Source organism: Cololabis saira, chromosome 5 (assembly GCF_033807715.1).
Source record: "Cololabis saira isolate AMF1-May2022 chromosome 5, fColSai1.1, whole genome shotgun sequence".
Lineage (NCBI taxonomy): Eukaryota > Metazoa > Chordata > Actinopteri > Beloniformes > Belonidae > Cololabis > Cololabis saira.
Window position 1 is genome coordinate 25,043,511 of NC_084591.1, and position 19,862 is coordinate 25,063,372.

The 19,862-nt window shown below is 39.4% G+C and overlaps 2 protein-coding genes across 2 annotated transcripts in view; one reads left to right on the top strand and one right to left on the bottom strand.

Annotated features, from left to right (window-relative positions):
* Positions 1–559: 559 nt before the first annotated feature.
* Positions 560–18,628, bottom strand: mlycd (malonyl-CoA decarboxylase). The gene is made up of 5 exons (XM_061721323.1): positions 18,065–18,628; positions 13,629–13,741; positions 10,712–10,868; positions 10,184–10,336; positions 560–3,977 (listed from the first exon to the last, which is right to left on the bottom strand). Exons 1-5 carry the CDS (start codon positions 18,605–18,607, stop codon positions 3,432–3,434), a joined length of 1,512 nt encoding a protein of 503 aa, XP_061577307.1. The 5' UTR covers positions 18,608–18,628; the 3' UTR covers positions 560–3,431.
* Positions 18,094–19,862, top strand: part of zgc:173742 (DNA topoisomerase I, mitochondrial) — a 47,790-nt gene continuing 46,021 nt past the window's right edge. The window contains exon 1 of the mRNA XM_061721320.1: positions 18,094–18,704. The gene's annotated coding sequence lies outside the window, so the exon portion shown is untranslated. The remainder of the gene's footprint in view (positions 18,705–19,862) is intronic.

Below are 19,862 nucleotides of genomic sequence, written 5' to 3' on the forward strand. Positions count from 1 at the left end.
CCTCACATAGCCACTTACCTGAAAATACTGCAGTGAATACAATACACAGTGACATTTAGAGCACATGTGCAAAACTCATCACTGTAAAAAATGACTCAAGTCAAATAAGCAGGGGGCATTGATCTAACTCAAATGTCAGGAGTGTATTACAGTAAAACTGCACACCCAATAAAATTACAGAAGGCTTATCTTTTAAACCTTAAAAAGGTGCACATGAAAATTAATCACCCCCTTTTGTAGGTAAATAACCTACTGAGATCCTACTATGACCTACTTCCACGTGCTGAATTAACACAAGGATCGTTGTATATGTGATAAGTGTTCTTTTCATTGGTTTGAAGTGGCTCTTTTACATTATGATGATGAAAATTTCCTGAAATGTTTTCTTTTTTTTCTTTTACCTTGTCTGCACACATATTAATGATTGATACCATGACGATAGAAACCAAAGGTATATATATGTGCATTATTACTATCTTTAATATATATATACATATATATACGCATACATATGCGTACACATACATAAATATACACATACAAACCCAGTGATTTTTTTTTTTTTGGGGGGTGACGACATCCACTGCCAATCCAGGAAGCAGGAACACACGGAAACACACGTCAAGCACTGGAAATCTGCAACAAAAAACCACAAACAAAACACGAAACCGGCACGGAGCCGACCAAAACATGTCAGGTGAAATGTTTTCACCTGACAACAAAATCTAGTCAAAATACACTACAGGAACCAAAGTAGATTTAGAGTTTTTGTGGATAAACTGTTTTAATTAAAAAAGATAAATCATATATCAAAGCAAATGTGAATAATATTAAGAACTCATTTTTCTTGCTCTCAAGGCTTGACCTTTGTAAGCACTAAAGTGTAGGAATCACTTTATGAGCAATCATTAATATTTGAGGAAGCTGAAGCTTGTATGGATATTACCTTTTAGAAGTAACATCCTGGCCCACAACATTTTTATAATTTCTGTTCTGTAAGTGCATTTGAGATTGTCATTAGTTGAATGATTATATTTATTACAAGGACATTGTGCATCACTGAATTTGAACACGTGTCAGTGTTCTGTAAAACAATCGAACACTTCTGATGGATGATATATAAAAATTATGGTCAGGAAAAAAGATACTAATCATGTTTTTAAAGCACTTCTGATTATTGTTAAATACCAGATGTAAGAGTTTCTCAAACTGTCGTCTGTGTCCTTTAAAACTCACATTGCAGATGAGAACAAAGGTATTTAAATCTCCAGCCTCATCGCTACACTCCGCTTTCTAGTCACTTTGATCTGTAAAAAATGGATTAGCTTCATTTGTAAAGCAATTTCCTCCCAATGACACGGACCACTGCCAGGCATGCGTGCACCTAACATCTTGAAAAATTAAAAAGGATTCTCTGAATTACTGGATTATTTCAAGACTGAGCATGAATCTCCCCAGCAGATAGTTTGTAATCAATTCTAATTAGCTCTTCTTCTGGATTTTGGCACGCACTGGCACAAAGACGTGTCAGACAACGGAGCAGCACAATATTGAAGTTGGCTGCGAATCTATTATGAACCCATGTACGACTGGGAATATGACAAAACTGCAATCAGATTACATGAAAATCAAAACTGGTCTTGGCAGGAAAATGGAAAACTTCCATGATCAGAATATTTATTCCTACATTTTACAAGGAAAGACAGTTTCACTGTTTGATCACCGGTGCTTTATGATACAAACTGTTGAATCTGTGGCAGTATTTTATGTTTTCAGACTAACTTCATTTGCGAACCGCTTTTCAAATTAACCTTATCACTTTACAAGCATTGCACCGTTTGTTTGCATTTAAACCAATCAAGACTTGCCACAAAGTGTAGCGCATGGATTGATTTATCCTTTGACTTGTCCACAGAGGACATTTATATTCTTTTTTTTTTTTATAAGGATCTGCTGCAGCAATTAATCTGGTTTCAGTGTTGTAGCTGTTAATCATATGACCAGTTTGTCTTATTAGTCTGAAGATAAACGCCTGACCGCTTTTAAAAAGTCACTACTTTCATAAAATATCATTTAGAGCTTTAATTAACAGCTGGTGGCTTTTTAACCAAAACTACTCCCTCCCACTGGTCATTCTTTGATAAAGGTGACTCAAAGCAACTGGCATGTGTGCATCACATCAGTGTTGTTTCCATGGCAACCAATACCACATTGTCCAGCCACCTCCGTTGTGAAACAGCAGGATGGTGCAGACTTTTTTCTTTTCTTTTCTTCCATGTGTGTGTCCCCCTCGCTTTTCTGTGCACAAAGATGTATGCGCTTCTTGTTGTCACCAATATCTCTGGAGGCGCTCACACTCGTCTCTCAAGGGCATCCTTTAATCAACTGTCCTTTTTATGCCTCTTTATTCTCCTCCCCCCTTCTTCACAACTGAACACCATCAATCTAGCCATTTACTTTAACTTTATTTCTCACTCCATTAGTTTCTAGGACACGGAGCGGCGTAAAGGGGTGGGGGTAGAGAGAGATAGCACGTGAAAAAATGAAAAGAAAGTTTGGCTCCTTTGAGAGATAAAATGTAATTTCACAGTCAACTTGCTGTGATATATTATTTCACAACAATGGGCTGTAGGCTGATATGAGCCCTGCTTGGCACCTGTACAGAGCAGTTAGGACGTCCACGATGGCTGTCTGGAGAGAATAGTTGTGTGTCTGTGTGTGTGAGAGAAAAAACCTGAAAAAATATATACATAAATAACAAAATACAAGGAAGAATCAAATGTGTGTGGTCCAGTAGGTTGGATGGAGCAGTAATAGTATAATGTGATCGGCCATGTGAGACACACATACACACACAGAATAACGTATAGTTATTCATTATGAAATAATATTTCTAGTCTGTGATTTCATGACTGTGTATTGAGCTTTACTATAAGCAGTGCAACAGCAGGTGTATATATAAACACAACCAAAGAGGAGGAAAAATATAATCCCATTGTGTCCCACTATTCAGTGTGAGAGCTCAGCCACATGAAAGAACCTAAACGTCATTTATCACAGTAGATGAACACTCTGGTTACTCCTTCACCATTCCACACCATTATCCATGAACCTGCTTCTGCATTGACAGATTCCCTGTGCTTCATTAGCTGCAGTTTGTCCTGAAAATCACTTCCATGATTCAATTTTTTCTAAAAAATAATAATGAGACAAATAGCAGATGGGGCAAGATGGGGTTATGTCATGAGGAAAATGTTCTAATATCCATTTAAAAATGGCCATTCGGTGCTTCGTCTGAGACTGATTTGTATACTTGACCAAAAAAAAGCAGAAAAATATGTCTTAGTTAATGTCATTTACAACACGCGCAAACCTGCAACCCAAACAGGAAGTAGATTAAAGGTACAATATGATCTATTCATTTATATTTTTTACAGTTTGCTGTTCTTCTGAAATTGGGACACTAGTCCCAGCACCTGCTCCGATGCCGATATCGCTTTATTCTGAAGATACAGAGCACTGTTTTTGGGTGTCTCTTTGAGGAAGTATCGATAGTTCACCATGATACTGCAGGAATTGGCCACACCCCTGGGGCTGGTGTCTGCACGCCAGTTGAGGCGCCACATGGTGGCACCATTTTGCAGGTGGAAGTTAGCCACCGGATTGAGAGCGTAACCTCGCCGCTTCTCTCCGTGGAGGTACCAGGCACAGAGACGCATCAGGACGGGCTCCAGGACACTGGATAGCCTGTCGGAGCGCATCCACTCGCCGGTGCTGATGAGCTTACGGAGGGAGTCGGTAGCCTGGGTTCCCGGGCTCGAGTCGGTGGCCTTTTCCACTTCCCTCCACTCTTGCTCGGACAGGAGGTCAAATCCGCGGCCCTCCTTCCTGTACTGATTTAGCAGGCCTTGAAGCCAAGACGAGAAGCCCGGAATGGGCGACAGACTGGAGAACTGGGCCATGTGAGGGAACTCACTCTGAGAGACAGGAGCAGAGAAGAAGGGTAGAGTTACCCTTTGAACACAACAGACATTTTTCCCTCTGTAATTCAATTGTTAGGTTCTTAAATCTTTGCTGATGTCAGAATTTCTAGGCATATTTTTTGTTTTACTGCTTTAATGGTGTCCAGTACTCCCCACCTATAGAGTACACATTTGTGACAGGTAACAGGAAAATAAAAACTTAAAACACCAAGAACGACATCTGTTATATCTCATGATAGCAGGAAGGGGTGGCTGTGGGGTGGCAATTATATTGTAGCCTGTAAAAATTGAAAAAACAATATTCGTTTATCAAAAGCCTATTAGTTATTTGTACTGTGCTAGCTAGCATGGCGTACAGTTCTCTCAGAAATTGCCACACAAGAACTGTTGACTCAACAGATAACACAACCGCCGGTGCTCTTGCAATGGGTGCAACAGTGAACTCAAAAGAAAAAATGCAGGCACTCTGGTGGATTGAAAAAAGTTAAAAAACCTTTATTATAACATGGGTTACATCTAAAAAACACCAATGCGTGTCGGCTTGCGCCTTCCTCAGGGTGTATTTAGATATAACCCATGTTATAATAAAGGTTTTTTAACTTTTTTCAATCCACCAGAGTGCCTGCATTTTTTCTTTTGATAACACGGCATGTTGACATGTTGGCGATAATGCACAGCATAAAACAAACAGCCAACAGCTATAGGAGAAAGAGAAGAATAAATAAGTAAGCTTAGAAGGGACAGAAATGTTTCTTGTGTTTTTGTTTGCTTAATTTAAACATACACTGCAATGACAGCAATTAAGATTAAAAGAAACCCCCCCAGCCAGACCTCTACATTGACATAATCCCAAAGAGGCCTGAACCAACTCGTTGCTCCAGCTATTGTTTATTTTTTTCTTGTAATCTCCATCATCATCATCATCATCAAATGAACTTGCAGCAAAATGTTTCTATTCCATTAGGTTCAAACAAGTTGTGTTCACATGATTTATGCTCATGCGGGAGAGCTGAACATGATTTAGAAATCCAGATTAGCAGAGACACTCTGCCAGGTACTTCCTGCTGGCCAATCCGAGTACAGGAACATTTTTCACCCCATAAAGGTTCCTGAAAGCCACTTTTTCAGGGCTGTTCTTGGTAATGGAGACACGCGTCAACGATCTGGCCTCAAAATATCTACCCGTAACTTCCGCTAATGGAAATGCACCTCATGTCAGAGACTGGAGTTCCCAGAGGAATGAATGGACTAACAGGAGTATCTCAAGTGCATAGGGGCAAGTGGAAATGGAGCTTAAGTTACTTTGGATAAAAGCTTCTGTCAAATGGCATGTTAGTTCTGGAAAAAAAAAAAAAAAACATTTGAAGCAGCCGGTGGAGGAAATGATTCTTTTTAGTTTAATTCATAAATTCCACAGGCAGAACTGAAGCTTGACCATAATACACAAATACGGACAAAACCAGGTACGGAAATTCTAAAATGACTTAAAAAGAATGTATTAAATCATTTAAAAAATAATAATAATTTAAAAAGATTTTGCAATGACCAGTTATGGGAACTTGTGTTTATCTGGAAGAAAATAATGGAATAATATAGACAGCTTTAAATTCCCAAGGTGCTGAATAACAGAATGTTTGAATACACAAAAACTTGCATTTGAGGATCCAAGACTTCCTTCATTTTTTATTCTGTTTTGAAACACTGTAAAAGATCATTTTCATTCATGTAGTGGGAGTTGCAGAATTCCCTCAACCAGCCTTAACCAGCTGGAACAGATGAACCGTGAAAAGGATGGAGAGGAGACAATAGCGTAAAAGCATATACCAAAACAGATGTGAGGCAGCTAACTTTTGATCTCCTTTTGAATTTAGAGAGAAACGGTTTGGCAGCGGAGGAAATAAGGCACATGAAAACTTAACCTCAATGTCAGAACAAGCAAAATGTTCTTGTTTTTGTTTGTGCTCAGCCTGCAGCTCGGCTCCTTAGCTCCTCTGACAGGGAATTCATTACAAATCAACCTCATAGCTTCACCCTCCTGTTCTGCTGATGGAGATGGATGACGCCCTCCCTCCCGCTTCCATCCCTTGCACCCTCACCTATAATGCCAGTCCTTTCCTCTCAGCCGCGTCATCCACTGTGTCTCTGTCTTGTCTGCCCACACACAAACATGTCATCCACCCATCTCGTGAGCTCTCTACAGGCCTGATACTCCTTTTCTTTGGCAAAAAAAAAAAAAAAAGAAATCAAACATCCTTGCTCCTCTAGGCCCATCTTCATGCTTCGGCGTCTACATGATAAGTGATGGAACAATATGGCAGGCAGAGAGGCGAAGGGCTGCAGATGAAAGAGGAAGTGTCAGACAACCCCTGGTGGGTCACACTGCTGTCTGCCTCGCACTGCAACACCGTTTCCCCTTCATCCTCTTTGATTTCATTCTCCCTTCATTTCAAAATCAAGTGCTTCGTGTTCCACATCCTTCCAGCTCTTTACTTCCCTCTCTCCTCATCTCATCACTCCACAATGTCAAAATTTTACCCTCCTCCTTACTCCAACCTGTAACGGCTAGCTGGTTTCATTTTAGAGTGTAAAGAGTCAACAGGGGAGAAGAAAAAGGCACCAGAGGTAAATATAAACGCAGTGGGAAAGGTGAAAAAAAGAAACGGGAAGGACAGCATCAGAGAAAAAGAGGGAGAAGTGCCCGGGTTGCGCTTCGGGGTCTAATCTTCAAAGACAAGCGAGACATCCTTTCTTCACCTTAAATCAAGACTGTGACCTTTTCTTTCCTACTTTATCATCTCTCCATCACCATGGTGATTTCTCTGTGGCCGAGCCGCTCCACACCTCACCTTAATGCAACGTAAAGCTCTACCAGAGGGAGACCTCTGCAGATTACAGGTCTGGATACTTTCAGTTTCTCCAAGGCAGAGCACTGAACTTACAATATCAGGGTCATCTGGACAGTTCCTGCCAGGTCCAGAAGAAAATTGCATGCATTCATGCGCTGTAAAAAATAAAATAAAAAAGTGCCAAAAATAGGAATTGAAAGTCAAACAGAAAAGTAAAATTCACCCCCAAATGAGCGTTGCCAAGTCTGGTCTAATTTTGACAGATTGTTGAACTCCAATGTGGCACAAGAGAATTTGCAGTTGTTAGCCTAGATAAGATAAGATAAGATAAGATAAGATAAGATAAGAAAAACCTTTATTCGTCTCACAATGGGGAAATTGCAGTTTGCAACAACATACAGAAAGAGATAGATTTTCTATTATTGTGGAGTCTAATAGCAGCCGCAAGAAAGACTTTCCATATCTTTCCTTCACACATCGATGGTGAAGCACTGAAGCTGCTCCTCAGTTCTATCAGGTCACCGTGCAGGGGGTGGGACTCATTGTCCAGCACGGATGACAACCAGAATGGGAGTCCAAAGTTACTTTGGACATTTTTTGTCGATAGTAGGAACAAGAGACCATGCGAGACCGAGAGCATTTCCAAAAAGGAGTTAAAATACTCCTTCAGTTTATTTTGTTAAAGATTTTTGTAGCTGTAGTAGCTACTTTGAAAGTGGTTAGACAGGAAACTTCGGTAGAGAGAGGGGCAAAGACACATGCCGGGATTCGAACCTGCCATCCCTGCATGGGGGCGATAGCCTCTGCATATGGTCCACCCCCTCAACCAACTGGGCTCCCCAGAAATATCCATTCAGTTTAATTTGAAACTGAGTCTTAGATTTCCACTGGACGCAGAAGTGCTGCAGTCCATCAGAACAGCCGGACTAACTCCGCTGTGAAGAACTTCCCAGTGCTGCCTTTTCAATTGGATTTTAAGTTTACCCTAAAAGTTCTGAGATAACTTGAGAATCAAACGTTGTCTGCTTGTTTGCAGCACGTCTTGCCTTCATTTGATATCACCCATCCTTAGAACAAGGTTGGGTCGTGTCAAATAAATTATAATCTTCAACTTCTAAACCTCTTCTTGCATGTGATTTAAATCTCTTCTTAGACCCTGTGACGTGTTTATTCTTAACCTTCATAACATAATGTCAATGTGCAAGTCAGAATCTGCTCATGGTGTTATGTTTTGACTCTCTTTGACCTTCTCGCGTATGACTTACCGCCAGCTCAATCGATTGTTGAAAATAAACACAGTAAAGCTGCAGCTGACCTCCAAAACAGACTGAGAGGATCTTTAGTGGAGCAGAGTGGAGGTTTTTTTCTGAATTGCCCCACTGAGGCTTCTGTTGGGACCACTCTCATTGACAAGAATAGCCTAGATTCACAACGCCTGGCACAGTGCAACTATACAATGACGCTTCTGCACTTGGTGTGACCCGGGAGTGATATTTTAAACACAAAAACAACGTATTTGTGCTGCTTTGACAATGCCTTCTTTACATGATTCTGAAGAGCACCACGACAATTTAGGATAAATCTCAAAGTCAAAGTTTCTTACATTTCCTTTCCTAAAAACTTTCAACCCTACTTTAATAAATACGAGTTCAATGACTACTGCATTTTACTGCTGTAAGAAAGTTCCAAGAAGCTAAAAGGCCTTCCCTCAACTGTATATAAGATTGTTAATCTTGCTTTAGATGACAAGCAAAGCTGGTCAACTTCAAAGCTGTCAGATCTCTTGATAAGGATGGCATCTCCATCCTTAGGGCTTTTGCAACACAGTGCAATATGCTGTGGCTTCCATCCTGCAGCACACGAAGCCTTAATGTCAGAGCAAAAAGCAGAGTACTGCATCTGCTCAAACATGTTTTCCTTATCAAGAATACTGGTAGGTGAACCACTCGCTGCAATGTAAATATGCCAACTATAATGATAAATAAAGCCGAAGCTTGAACCTGATTTGTTGTGAGGAGATGCTGTCAAGTGCTCTTCCCCACTTGTCGGGCAGAATGGCTTCTAATCTTCCGTTCAACGTTTCCAGTCAGTTTAACAAGTGCTGGCTGGAGTAGCCCAACATGAAGGGTGCTTGTGAGCTTATTGTGTTTGAGTATTGCCCTCTCTCTCTCCATACACACACACAAACTTCTGTATTGTCTGTACTCTACATATATATATATATATATATATATATATATATATATATATATATATATATATATATATATATATATATATATATATATATATATATATATATATATATATATATATATATATATATATATATATATATATATTAGGGCTGGGCGATATGGACCAAAAGTCATATCTCGATATTTTCTAGCTGAATGGCGATACTCGATATATATCGATATTTTTTCTGTGCCATAATTGGGGTTTCCCCCAAAGCATTATAGCATAGCATCTCTGTTAGCTTCATTTTTTTCTGAGGCAAACCCTTAAAAAAACAGTCAGTTTTAATACAAAGCTTCGTGCCAAATGTCACACAGGTTCCTTTATTAACAGAGGTCTGCACAATATCAAAATGTATAAAACAAATGAAATAAAAATAAACGGCCTGCATATATAGAATAAAAATGCTTCTTGAATAAAATAAAACAAATATCCCTTTCCTGCATAACAATTACATTAAAATACACTGTGCAATTAATACAATGTAGACAGTAACAGGCAGACTTTTCCACTGAGGTTGACAGTTCTGCAAATAACAAAACATTTGTGCAAATCTCAAATAAAACATTCAAGTCAATTTGTCACAAAATAAGCTATATCAAAATCATAAAAAAAATAAATAAATTATTATTATTTTTTTTTTAAATCGATATAAACGATATTGTCTCGTACCATATCGCGTTTGAAAATATATCGATATATATTAAAATCTCGATATATCGCCCAGCCCTAATATATATATATATATATATATATATATATAAATACATACATGAGGATAGGAGGCAAGGCTAGATGATACTGGCTTTGATGGGCGCCCACGTTCCCCACAGAGCAGGAGGGCTCCGACCACCAAGCTCAGTTCAAACAGCCCCAGGCTCCGGGCCCACACCTCAGCCCACACCGGAGCAGTCTGGATACCCCACCCTAGGCCAGTGGCCACACACCCAACAACCCCCCCTTCGCTACAAGTTAACACCCCCCCGTAGACCACCAAACTCCCTACCAAAATGACTTTTTGGGTATTAATCACAGAAGAAACAAGTTTGTATATAATGAGTTACTTTAAACTTTTGCTGAAAGTTTAGACACCACCAAAGTCCACCTTTTGCCTACCTGCAGTTCTCGCACCACCTTCTTGATGAGATAGTTGCCCAGCTCCACTCCTTGCAGGCCAGCCTGGGTTGAGGAGATTGAGTAGAATACGGCGGAATTGATCTTATTCACATCCTCTTCTGAATCAAAGGTTGCAAACTCACGGACAATGCTCTGAGGGAACAAACATTTTTCATCAGTCACCATGAAAAATTCTGCACCCAGATATCAACTCAGTGTAAAGCTTACAGCCGAGACTGAAACATAACTCTGAACCAACTATTCCTGCTGGGACAAAAATGTGGAAATGATTGCACAATTTCACACCACGATATATTTTCAAATGTCAGTATTGTCAAACAGCACCTTTTCTCTCACGGAAAATGGTGAGAAAAAGAGGTAAGCGTTGTGTTGTGGTTGCTCCCAGAGGGGTGTGCGGTTTAAAGGTCTTGCTGTTGTTTTTCACACAGAAATAATCCATTTGTCAACTAACCTCTAAGGTGTCGTACAGTTAAAAACATGCAGCAGCCTGGAGTGATTGCCTCAGACCTGTATGTTGTCGGAGATGTCCTCGGTAAGGGCCACATGGAGAACAACCAGGGGCTCCCCTGGCATGGCAGCATGGGTAAAGGCATAGCAACGTCGATATGGTCCCACCCTGCGTTTCAGGTCAGTCCAGTTCCTTACAGGATGCACCGCCTCATACCTGGCAGAGGACACAGTCTCAGTATTAATTACCGTGTTTATAATCCCCTGCCCTTCTCACTTCCTGATTTTATTGGTCCCATAGCTGCAGTTTACAGTTTACAATAATAAGCCTGGCAATTTTGGCACATTTGAAAATCTGTCATGTTTGTAATGCTCTTCAATCTCAGAAAGACGTAGACAATAGTGAAGTTCATTTTACACCTGCTTTTAATGGCTAATACAACTGTCCAATACAAATGAGCCGCTTCCGTAAAACAACATTATAGCAAAGGAAGCAAACACTGTCGCTTAACAGCAATATGGTTGAAATCTCAGCCGAGGTGTTTGTGTGAAACTTCCCCAGGTACTCCAGCCTTCTCTCACATTCAAAAACATACATGTCAGGTGAAGCGGTGACACTAAACTCCCTGCAGGTGTGAATGTGAGCCTGCAGCCCACATGCCGCTGTCGTGGATTGTACCGACCCGGAGGCTTAGCGATCATGCAACGCTAAAGCTGGCTACTTTACAGTATCTTCCCAAAGTTTGTACTCCCTCTTTTGGTTCTTTTTTCCAGTAAAAAAATTATGTTGTGGTGGGAAATGTTGTTTTTCTGGGATTGGATATGTCTAATACTAATACCCACTATGATAATATGATTTGTATAATGTCTGCACACCAGACAAATATATAAATTAAAGGAGAGGAAAAAAATGCTTGTACTACAATTGCAAATGTTTGCACCCTTGACTTTATGATAGAGGGTATCAACAAAAGGGGACAGCAGATATGGAAAACAATAAATATGTTTTATCCATAGTTTCCCAGAAGATACTCAAGATAAGAGTACATCTTTCCAAATCCAAATCCATGTACTGGGTGGGCTAAACGAGGTGTTTATAAATACTATAGGAAAAGTGATTAGAAATGTGATGTACAGTGGACAGTTTATATATATATATTTTTTTTTATGTCTTACTGGGTGATACATTTAGCATTTACATCATACTAATTTGTTGTCATGAAAACTCCTTGTTTTCATGAGTATTTAGATGTGTGAACATAAAAAGCTGCACAGTAACAGCTGCAAAATAAACATATTTATATCCTATTTCTTGCTTAAAACACATTATCAGCTCACGAGCACCACTCAGAATGTTAGCCAGTATGTTTATTAATTTCACTCTTAATTTCATCATCAAGATTCCCCCAATGCTCGATTTCTCAAACTAATCTAGTAACATAATGGTCCAGATGAGCGTCTCTCAACCTCATCCGCAGATTGCTTTCTTCTTCAGAGCCTCTAAAAGCCGATATTATAAACCAAACAATGAAGAGTCTACCAGAATAGGGGCTTTTAGAGGCATGAACACGTGTTTATTTCCAGTGCTTACAATCAGAAGTCTCTCCCTCATCATGAGGGACTATTTATAGGATAACAAGCCACTTGGATTGATATGGATTTGTGTCATTTCAAAACGACCTGTAACGTATGGATCACTGCATTCAGACAACTGAACTTCTTTTAATTCAACTTTTTCTTTCTAAAGAGCTGAGTATATTTTTGAAGCCGCTTATGTTCCCAAAGTCTCATTTAAACCACTGTCTGAAGAAAAAAAACAAAAAACCTGCTTTTACTCAAACCTCACTCAGTGTGGCTCAGCTGGTAGAGCAGATTGTTGACTAATCACACGGTTGGCAGTTGGCGCATCCAAACGGAAGAAGGGTTTAGTAATTACATCTTATTAGTGTATTCTGACAGTTGACACAAAAGCTATATCATGAACAGGTGTGACAATTATTTAATTATTTCTTCATCGGTTTAGCAGCTAAAAAGGTCAGTAGTTGATTCCAAAGGTTGTGTTTATGAAGCTGTTGCTTGGAACTAATAACTAATAATAATGGCCAAATCAGCAGTTGGGTGTCGTACTTTTAGGACAATTCTATTTTCCTTCTGTTTATTTCTATTTTTATACATTTGTTTTCACTAATTATGTGATAAAGGACAGAAGCAGCTGGATGAATTCTCATGTGTGGAGGTAAACTGCCTTCTCGGATTCGTCTAAATCTGATTGGACAGGGATTCACGGTGTAGAGGAGCAGTGACCCCCTCCCCCCAAAAAATCAAAACCGCCTTAATTAGAAAGTTAAATGAGAATAATCCTCCACATCAACTGAGTCAATCACCTGACCTTATTGTAATTAAACTGCATTTAATTTGTTAGAGACAAAATTAAAGGCTGGAACACCTGCAGAAAAAGGTCTAGTAAAAAAAATAAAAACCTTCTTTGAGAGTGACCACATTTTTCCAGCCATTAGGGGACTCATAACCCATATGACAATAATCTTATTCTCCATATTTCCATCAGTTCATATTCAATACTTTGCAAGTAATTTAAATCTTTTAAAACAGAATAACAAACATTTGTGTCAGTGTTTGTCTTGTTCTTCTGGTTTATAGACCCTCTTTCTAAATTTGGATAGAAACAAACAGGGAATGAAATATTCACAAACTGGTTTTTGGGAGTTTATCCAACTTTAAAATCCCACAATTTTATCAAGCGATTTCACAAGACAGTTTACTTTGCTGACATGAGAAGCAACCTCTTTGGATTCTGAACTCGAGGTGGCTGAGGTTTCTCTCATATTCCACATTAGAAGCTCCAACCTCAGAGGGTCTTTCAATTGATAGTTTCCAATTAGGACCATAAAAACTCTGACTTCGAATACAAAAAGTAACAAGCTATTCAAAAGGATGAAGAAAAATAGGAGGCCCTTACTGGCTGATCTTCTGCAGGATCTCGCAGGGGGACTGCCAGGTGATTCTCTCCAGATGGAGCAGACCAACGGAGAACCACTCAGACAATAAACCCCTCAAAGTACCATTGAGGTCCTGCGGGAGGAGCAAGACAAGACTTTAGAGTCGCACATTCACATCCAGCTGATAATCAAAAAATGACATTATTTCCCTTTCACAAAACAACTTGGCGCCTTTCTATAAAATGAAGTAACCCTTAAATACACATGTTTAAACAGAATGTCAGCGATTGAATGGACTGTAAGGAATGTCATTTTTGCGGTGGTTATGGAGAAGTTTAAACACAGACTTCATGACTTCGTGAACTCGTAATAAAAAGGGCTCAAAAAGCGCCACATTACTGATAGTGAAGTTTCTTGAGACCGTATGTAGAAAATGAAAACTTCCATAGCCTTATCTTACACATTGTTCTGGCTGTAAAGTCCCCTGGTTCTCTGAATGCTGCGTGGATGTTTTCACATTATGAATAGTGATTTGCCTGAGCTTGCAATGGGTGTAGAAGGGGCACTTCAATAAACACCTTGCCATTTCAAAGCAGGCCTTTCCTGCAGCAAAGGTCAGACTTCATTTAAAGCAAATCTCTTGCAAACACACAAACAAGCACACACAAGACCACACATCCAAGCGCATTAACATGGCTCATATCGGCAGATCCACTGGATGACTTTTCTTCAGGTGTACTTTAATGACGGCTTGTCAATCATTATAATGACTAATACAAACCAGCACAACAGTCATGATATTAAAGTCATTGGCTGAAATTCTCAGTGTGGAGCTATAAAATCCAAAACAAGCCAAATTTGAGTTTCTTCCTCACCTATCTGTATAAGTTCCAGCTTTATGAAGCTTGATGGTAAGCAAGTTTCATAGAGGAAACAAAGTCCAAAGTTCCTTTCAAAATAAACACATTCAGAACTACTTTTTTTGTCATCACAGTGTGATGTGTTTATATTTGTGCTCTTCAAGATGACTGGAGTTAAATATTTTGTTATGGCCGGTAATCCTGGCCTACATTGTAGTAAAAAAGAAACAACGCCATGAGAACAGAGCAGCTGCTGCTTCGGGAAGCTAGCTTACAGCCACAAAGCAGGGAGGTCAAACAAAGCTATGTATCCCATTGACCTTGGAGGAGATGAAGGCTTTAGAAATAGCCAGGTTGAAGTCTTAGGTTAGGAGAGAGATTGAAGGAGAAGAAAAAAACAGAAAGGCTAAAGAAAAAAAATCTTGCACTCCATTGGAAAGAAAATGAAGCAGAAGTTTTTGATACTGTAGCTGAATCAAAATAGTGAGGCGATCTTTCTCCAAGATGATACAGCCTCAGCTACAATGACCTTCTCTTCCTCAAGCTGTTATTGTACTATTACACAATGGTTGAGATGAGTGACCTGGAACGAAAAGTCAGCCCACACAAGGCCAAACGACCACAGACGTATGTGTTTACTTGGAGAATTGAAGCGAGGTTATACCTTTATTCTAGTAGGCTACATGCCACTTGTCTGCTCATCTGGCTGGCTGGCTGTGTGGAGGAAAAAATAGTCACACGAATACATTGTGTGATCCTGAAGAGCCAAATGAAATGACATCTCTCACTTGTGTTAAAATCTTTCATCCACTCATTTTGTGTGCCTGGAGGCAGAAGCAGAGAGACGGAACGTCCAAAAATCAATTAACTGACCAAGAAAGACTAATCTACTGAAAAATTTAAAATTACATTCTTCAATAAACTTAAGTGTTTATATAAAAAGGTAGCTGCATTTTTCTTAAAGTGGCTTTCTATTCGAGAGTTTAAAATTACAATGACCTTGATGACTGAGAATCTATCCCCACATACCACAAACATTTTATATTTTCAGATTGTGTGCAACTGCCCTCTCCTCTCTCAAAAGCCGTTTTAGTTCTTATACGATAATCATCAGGCTTCGGTTGTATGGCTCTTCCTCCAGCCAGTATGCTGCTTCCATCAATTCTGGTATTAAAAGCTTTATATTTACCATGACCTTTTCTCATTGCCAGTTCAATCAATCCTGGCAGTAACAACAAGCAAAGATTGCAGAGTACCACCGAAACCAAGGTGGTTGTCACTGAAGTTAGGTACCTTTACCTTTACAATCTATACAAACAAAAAGTGGGCTTTGGTTTTTAAGATCAAAAAGGTTTGAACCACCTCATAGCAGGGGAAAAATAAATACTGGGAGGGAAAGGAGATGTGAGAGGTCCTCTATCCATTTTCAGTCAGGGTCTTCTAAAATTATATTAGACATTTGCATTTGATAACGCAAGGTTACACATATGCACACATCTAGGCAAAACAAACTAGTCAAAAACATTTCACTTTCTAATATCAAGCAGGTCATATCACCATTAAGCATGGTCATACTTACACTAACAGCACTTAGTCTCAAGCTGGGAAGATTTGGTTTAGCCATCATCTTCTGATGGCAGGAATATGACTTTTCGATTAGTGTTTCTCATAATGGTGTACTTTGAAATCGAACTAGTGTATTTTATCCCCAATGTTTGACATAACTGGATAAGACTGGAGCTATTGCAAATGCTGCATTCGTTTAGATAATTCATGTCCCTGAACGTTGTGGGGGTTATTTTTCCTTAACACAAAACTTAAACATCACTCTGGATGTGGAGCTTTTGTCTTGTGAATTATGCATACATTGTTACACCACAGCCGCTCTCAGCTTATTATCACCAGACGAGAGCTACTGGAGGCCTCTGTGTCACATAAAACAGCTACTATGGAAAACACAAGCTTATAAATTCCATTGTTAAATATATAAATCCAGTATCATGTCAAATCAGAAAATAAAACATGTATTAAATACAGAAAACAAAATTGAATGCAAGTCAGGCTGACAGCAGACATAAAACCCAAAGGAATTTGATTCAGAAAATGCTTTTTATGTTACTTAGTCTAAGATTGTAAACATTTTATCATTTTCATCTTGAGAGCAAAAAGTACTGAAAACAGTATTATTGCTAAAAACAAATCAGATCCAATTTTCTTATCATACTATTATCATATAAAGTTTTAAACACTGTAAAACACACTGGTAAGGTGCTCAGAGCAGGTTTAAACCAGGAAAAAGGATACTGGACTACACTTTCATACTTCTTGATGGTAAAAGACAAAAAGGAGTCTCGCGTCTTTGTCAATGCACTGATAAAGAAATAGAATATATTGTGTCGCTTCCATGGTTGATTTCTAATTACTGAAATATGAATTGACTTAACTTTACCTGGAACCTCAACGTGTGAGCAAGATAACATATCTACCTTTCATTGAGAAGTTGAACATAGGTAATGTAAAATTACATGTAGATAAGGATAATTTTCAAAGCTTTGGCCTTGGTGGAGCACACGCTTGTTTGCTGGTAGTCTTCAAAAAGTTCTGGACAGATTTTAATGACTTCTGCATAGTAGTTCATCCGTTCAGTAGTTCACTACTACTTCACAGTTATCAACATGTGTTGACCCAGATCTAGTAATCTGTTATCGAACCCCCCCCCTTTTTTTACTACTGTTTTCATACATAAAATAGTGGGTTTGGATGATGATTTTAGAACGTGGTATTTTAATAAATGTTAGCCCGTCAAAATGTGCCGTTTGAACTAAACAAAAAAAAATTTAAATAAATAAAAAAAAAACAAAAAAAAAAAACTGGAGCCTTACAGACAACTAGAGTTAATTTGTATTCATAAAAGTGAGCCTGCTACCTGAAAAAATATCCTGCTGCTGCACTCCAGCATGCATGGCACTGAATAGAAAACTGTAATTAAATTTGACTGAACATAAATGACTGGACAATGAAGTATACAACCCATTCTTCTCGAAAAATAAATAAATAAGTGCCAATATGGAGAAAAAGAGCATAGGAGCAAAATCTCCAACAGTGATGAAAATGTTGATTATCCCTCTCATTGCCTTTTGTTGTCTTCAAAACATTTATTCAAGTTACCTATCACTTGCTCAATTTATATTCAGTTCAGTCACTTAGTAGTGGTCTTGACTATTCAAATACTGAAACTTTACTGTTTTAAGATTGATTTTTTGTTGTTGTTGGTGGGTTGTTGTTTTTTTCTTATGATGTAGCTTTTCAGCAACTGTGGAAGGCACCTCTAATCACAAGTGCAAGTTGATCTGTTCAGCCAAGAATAGAAAGAGAAACGTTTGGCAAGAAATGTAACTGGGGCAAAAGTCTGAGGGCGAGCAGGGGGTGCAGATATGTGTCTGTGTGTGTAAAGGTTAGTTATGCAAGCCACACACGGCTGTCACATGCGAGTGGAAGAAGTGGAGAGACCACGTCTCAGATAACCACACATAAACGCGAACGACACAATTTGTCCCATGCCAACACCCGTAGAAAATGTAAACAAAACGCATTACCCTGATGTGCGGGCTCTCGCTGACTTTGGACGTGATTATTTCAAGCACGTCGGCTCGGAGATCCACCAGGAACTTCACGCCGCCTTCGACCCTGCTTATGTGACAGAACAGGTGTTTGTAGCGGGGCGTCAGGCTGTACCGCAGCCTGTCTTCCACCTGCAAGATGGTGGCCAGGTCTCGCAGCTGGTTGTCCAGCAGCTTCACCGCCAGCTCGGCCACGCTCTGGTGATCCACCTCGTAGTCCTGGGACAGCTTCAGCAAGAAGTCCACCTTGTCCTCCTTCTCCAGACTTCTGTAGAAGTTCATGAACTCCAGGCTGTGTGGTTCGGGGGGCGGGGGGGACTTGTCCCTGGTCTCGTAGGACGGCAGCGGGGCCACGACCCTCGCCAGTATGTCCTCCATGGCCGAGACGCCGCGGACCGGAGCAGAGGACCAGCGCCGGCTGATGGCGGCCGAGGCCTCTAGAGCAGCATGAAAGGCGGCCCGGTGTCGCCAGCAGCTCACGCTGGTGCGGGCGGTCCAGACGGCAGGACGGGAGATCATGGCGGGCAGCGCTCAGCTGTCCGCTGACGACAGAGATCACGAATCACTTCCGGGTCTCTTAAGGAGCCAGCGCCGTTGTCATGGCAACGAGTGATGGGTAAACTTTGGTATAGTGAAGGATTTGCCAGGAACCTTTGCTCCATTTTCATGACACTTAACTGAGACATTACTCCCCTTTGTCAAAATATTCCAGATTTACAGTCCAACAGCTATTGCCTTTTTGAATGAATGAATAAATGAATGAATGAATTAATTTATTTCGAACATGTATATAAAAAATAAAAATAAACAGTAACATCTTCATATGCACATAGGTTCGAAAAAGGAGTAGGAAGAAGTTTACACTTTTTCCTAGTCCCTACCCCTTTATAACTCTATGAATTTAAATTATTGCTATTATTATATCTACACAATATCCATATAAATATAGTCTATATAAATACCACGCAAACATGCCTTACACTACGTTACTATCCATACAAGCATACAGAAAATACAAGCATTATATAAATCTATACAAATATACACTACACAAACCAAATAAATATCCCTACAAATATATATACACATAAAACACATATAACATACACTACACAATTACAACAATCCCTCTCAACATACAATACATACTACATAAATATCCACATAAATATCCAAACATATCTTAAGCAAGTATAATATACAATTTTTCCCTATTTTATTTGTTTATCAAACTCCTTGTTAACCCATTTCCTCTTCCATATACCTGTTTATTAATAATTTTTTGTATCTCTTTTTAAACAGATTTATGTTAGTACTTTGTTTCATTTCCTGCTCCAAACTGTTCCACAGAGTCACTCCACAGTTCGATATGCACATGCTTTTTATTGTTGTTCGTACTTTATGCTTTCTTAAATTTAAAAACTTTTTTAAGTTGTTTCATAATACCTTGCTTGAACACTGTTCTTTTTTTAATGTTTTCAGTTGTAACCAATCTGTAACATGGAAAAACGTATTCATGCATTCATTTTCAGTAGGTTGGATTATTGTAATGGCATCTTTAGAGGCCTTAACAAGAAATCAGTCAGGCAGCTGCCGCCAGAGTCCTTACAAACACCAGGAAACTGGACCATATTACACCAGTCATGATTACACTGGCTTCCAGTGAGTCAAAGGTTAGAGTTTAAAATCTTACTGCTGGTCTACAAAGCACTGAATGGTCTTGGACCAAAATACATGCTGGATCTGTTAGTTCCCTATGAAGCGCCAAAAACAT

What these genes read in the sequence shown, in the direction of transcription:
- mlycd (XM_061721323.1), bottom strand. Translation starts at nt 18,607, where the DNA reads ATGATCTCCCGTCCTGCCGTCTGGACCGCCCGCACCAGCGTGAGCTGC. An exon ending in GCGAGAGCCCGCACATCAGG is followed by an intron (nt 13,742 to 18,064) that starts GTAATGCGTTTT and finishes CTCCTCCCGCAG; the next exon opens with GACCTCAATGGTACTTTGAG. An exon ending in AGGTGGTGCGAGAACTGCAG is followed by an intron (nt 3,978 to 10,183) that starts GTAGGCAAAAGG and finishes CCTGTCTCTCAG; the next exon opens with AGTGAGTTCCCTCACATGGC.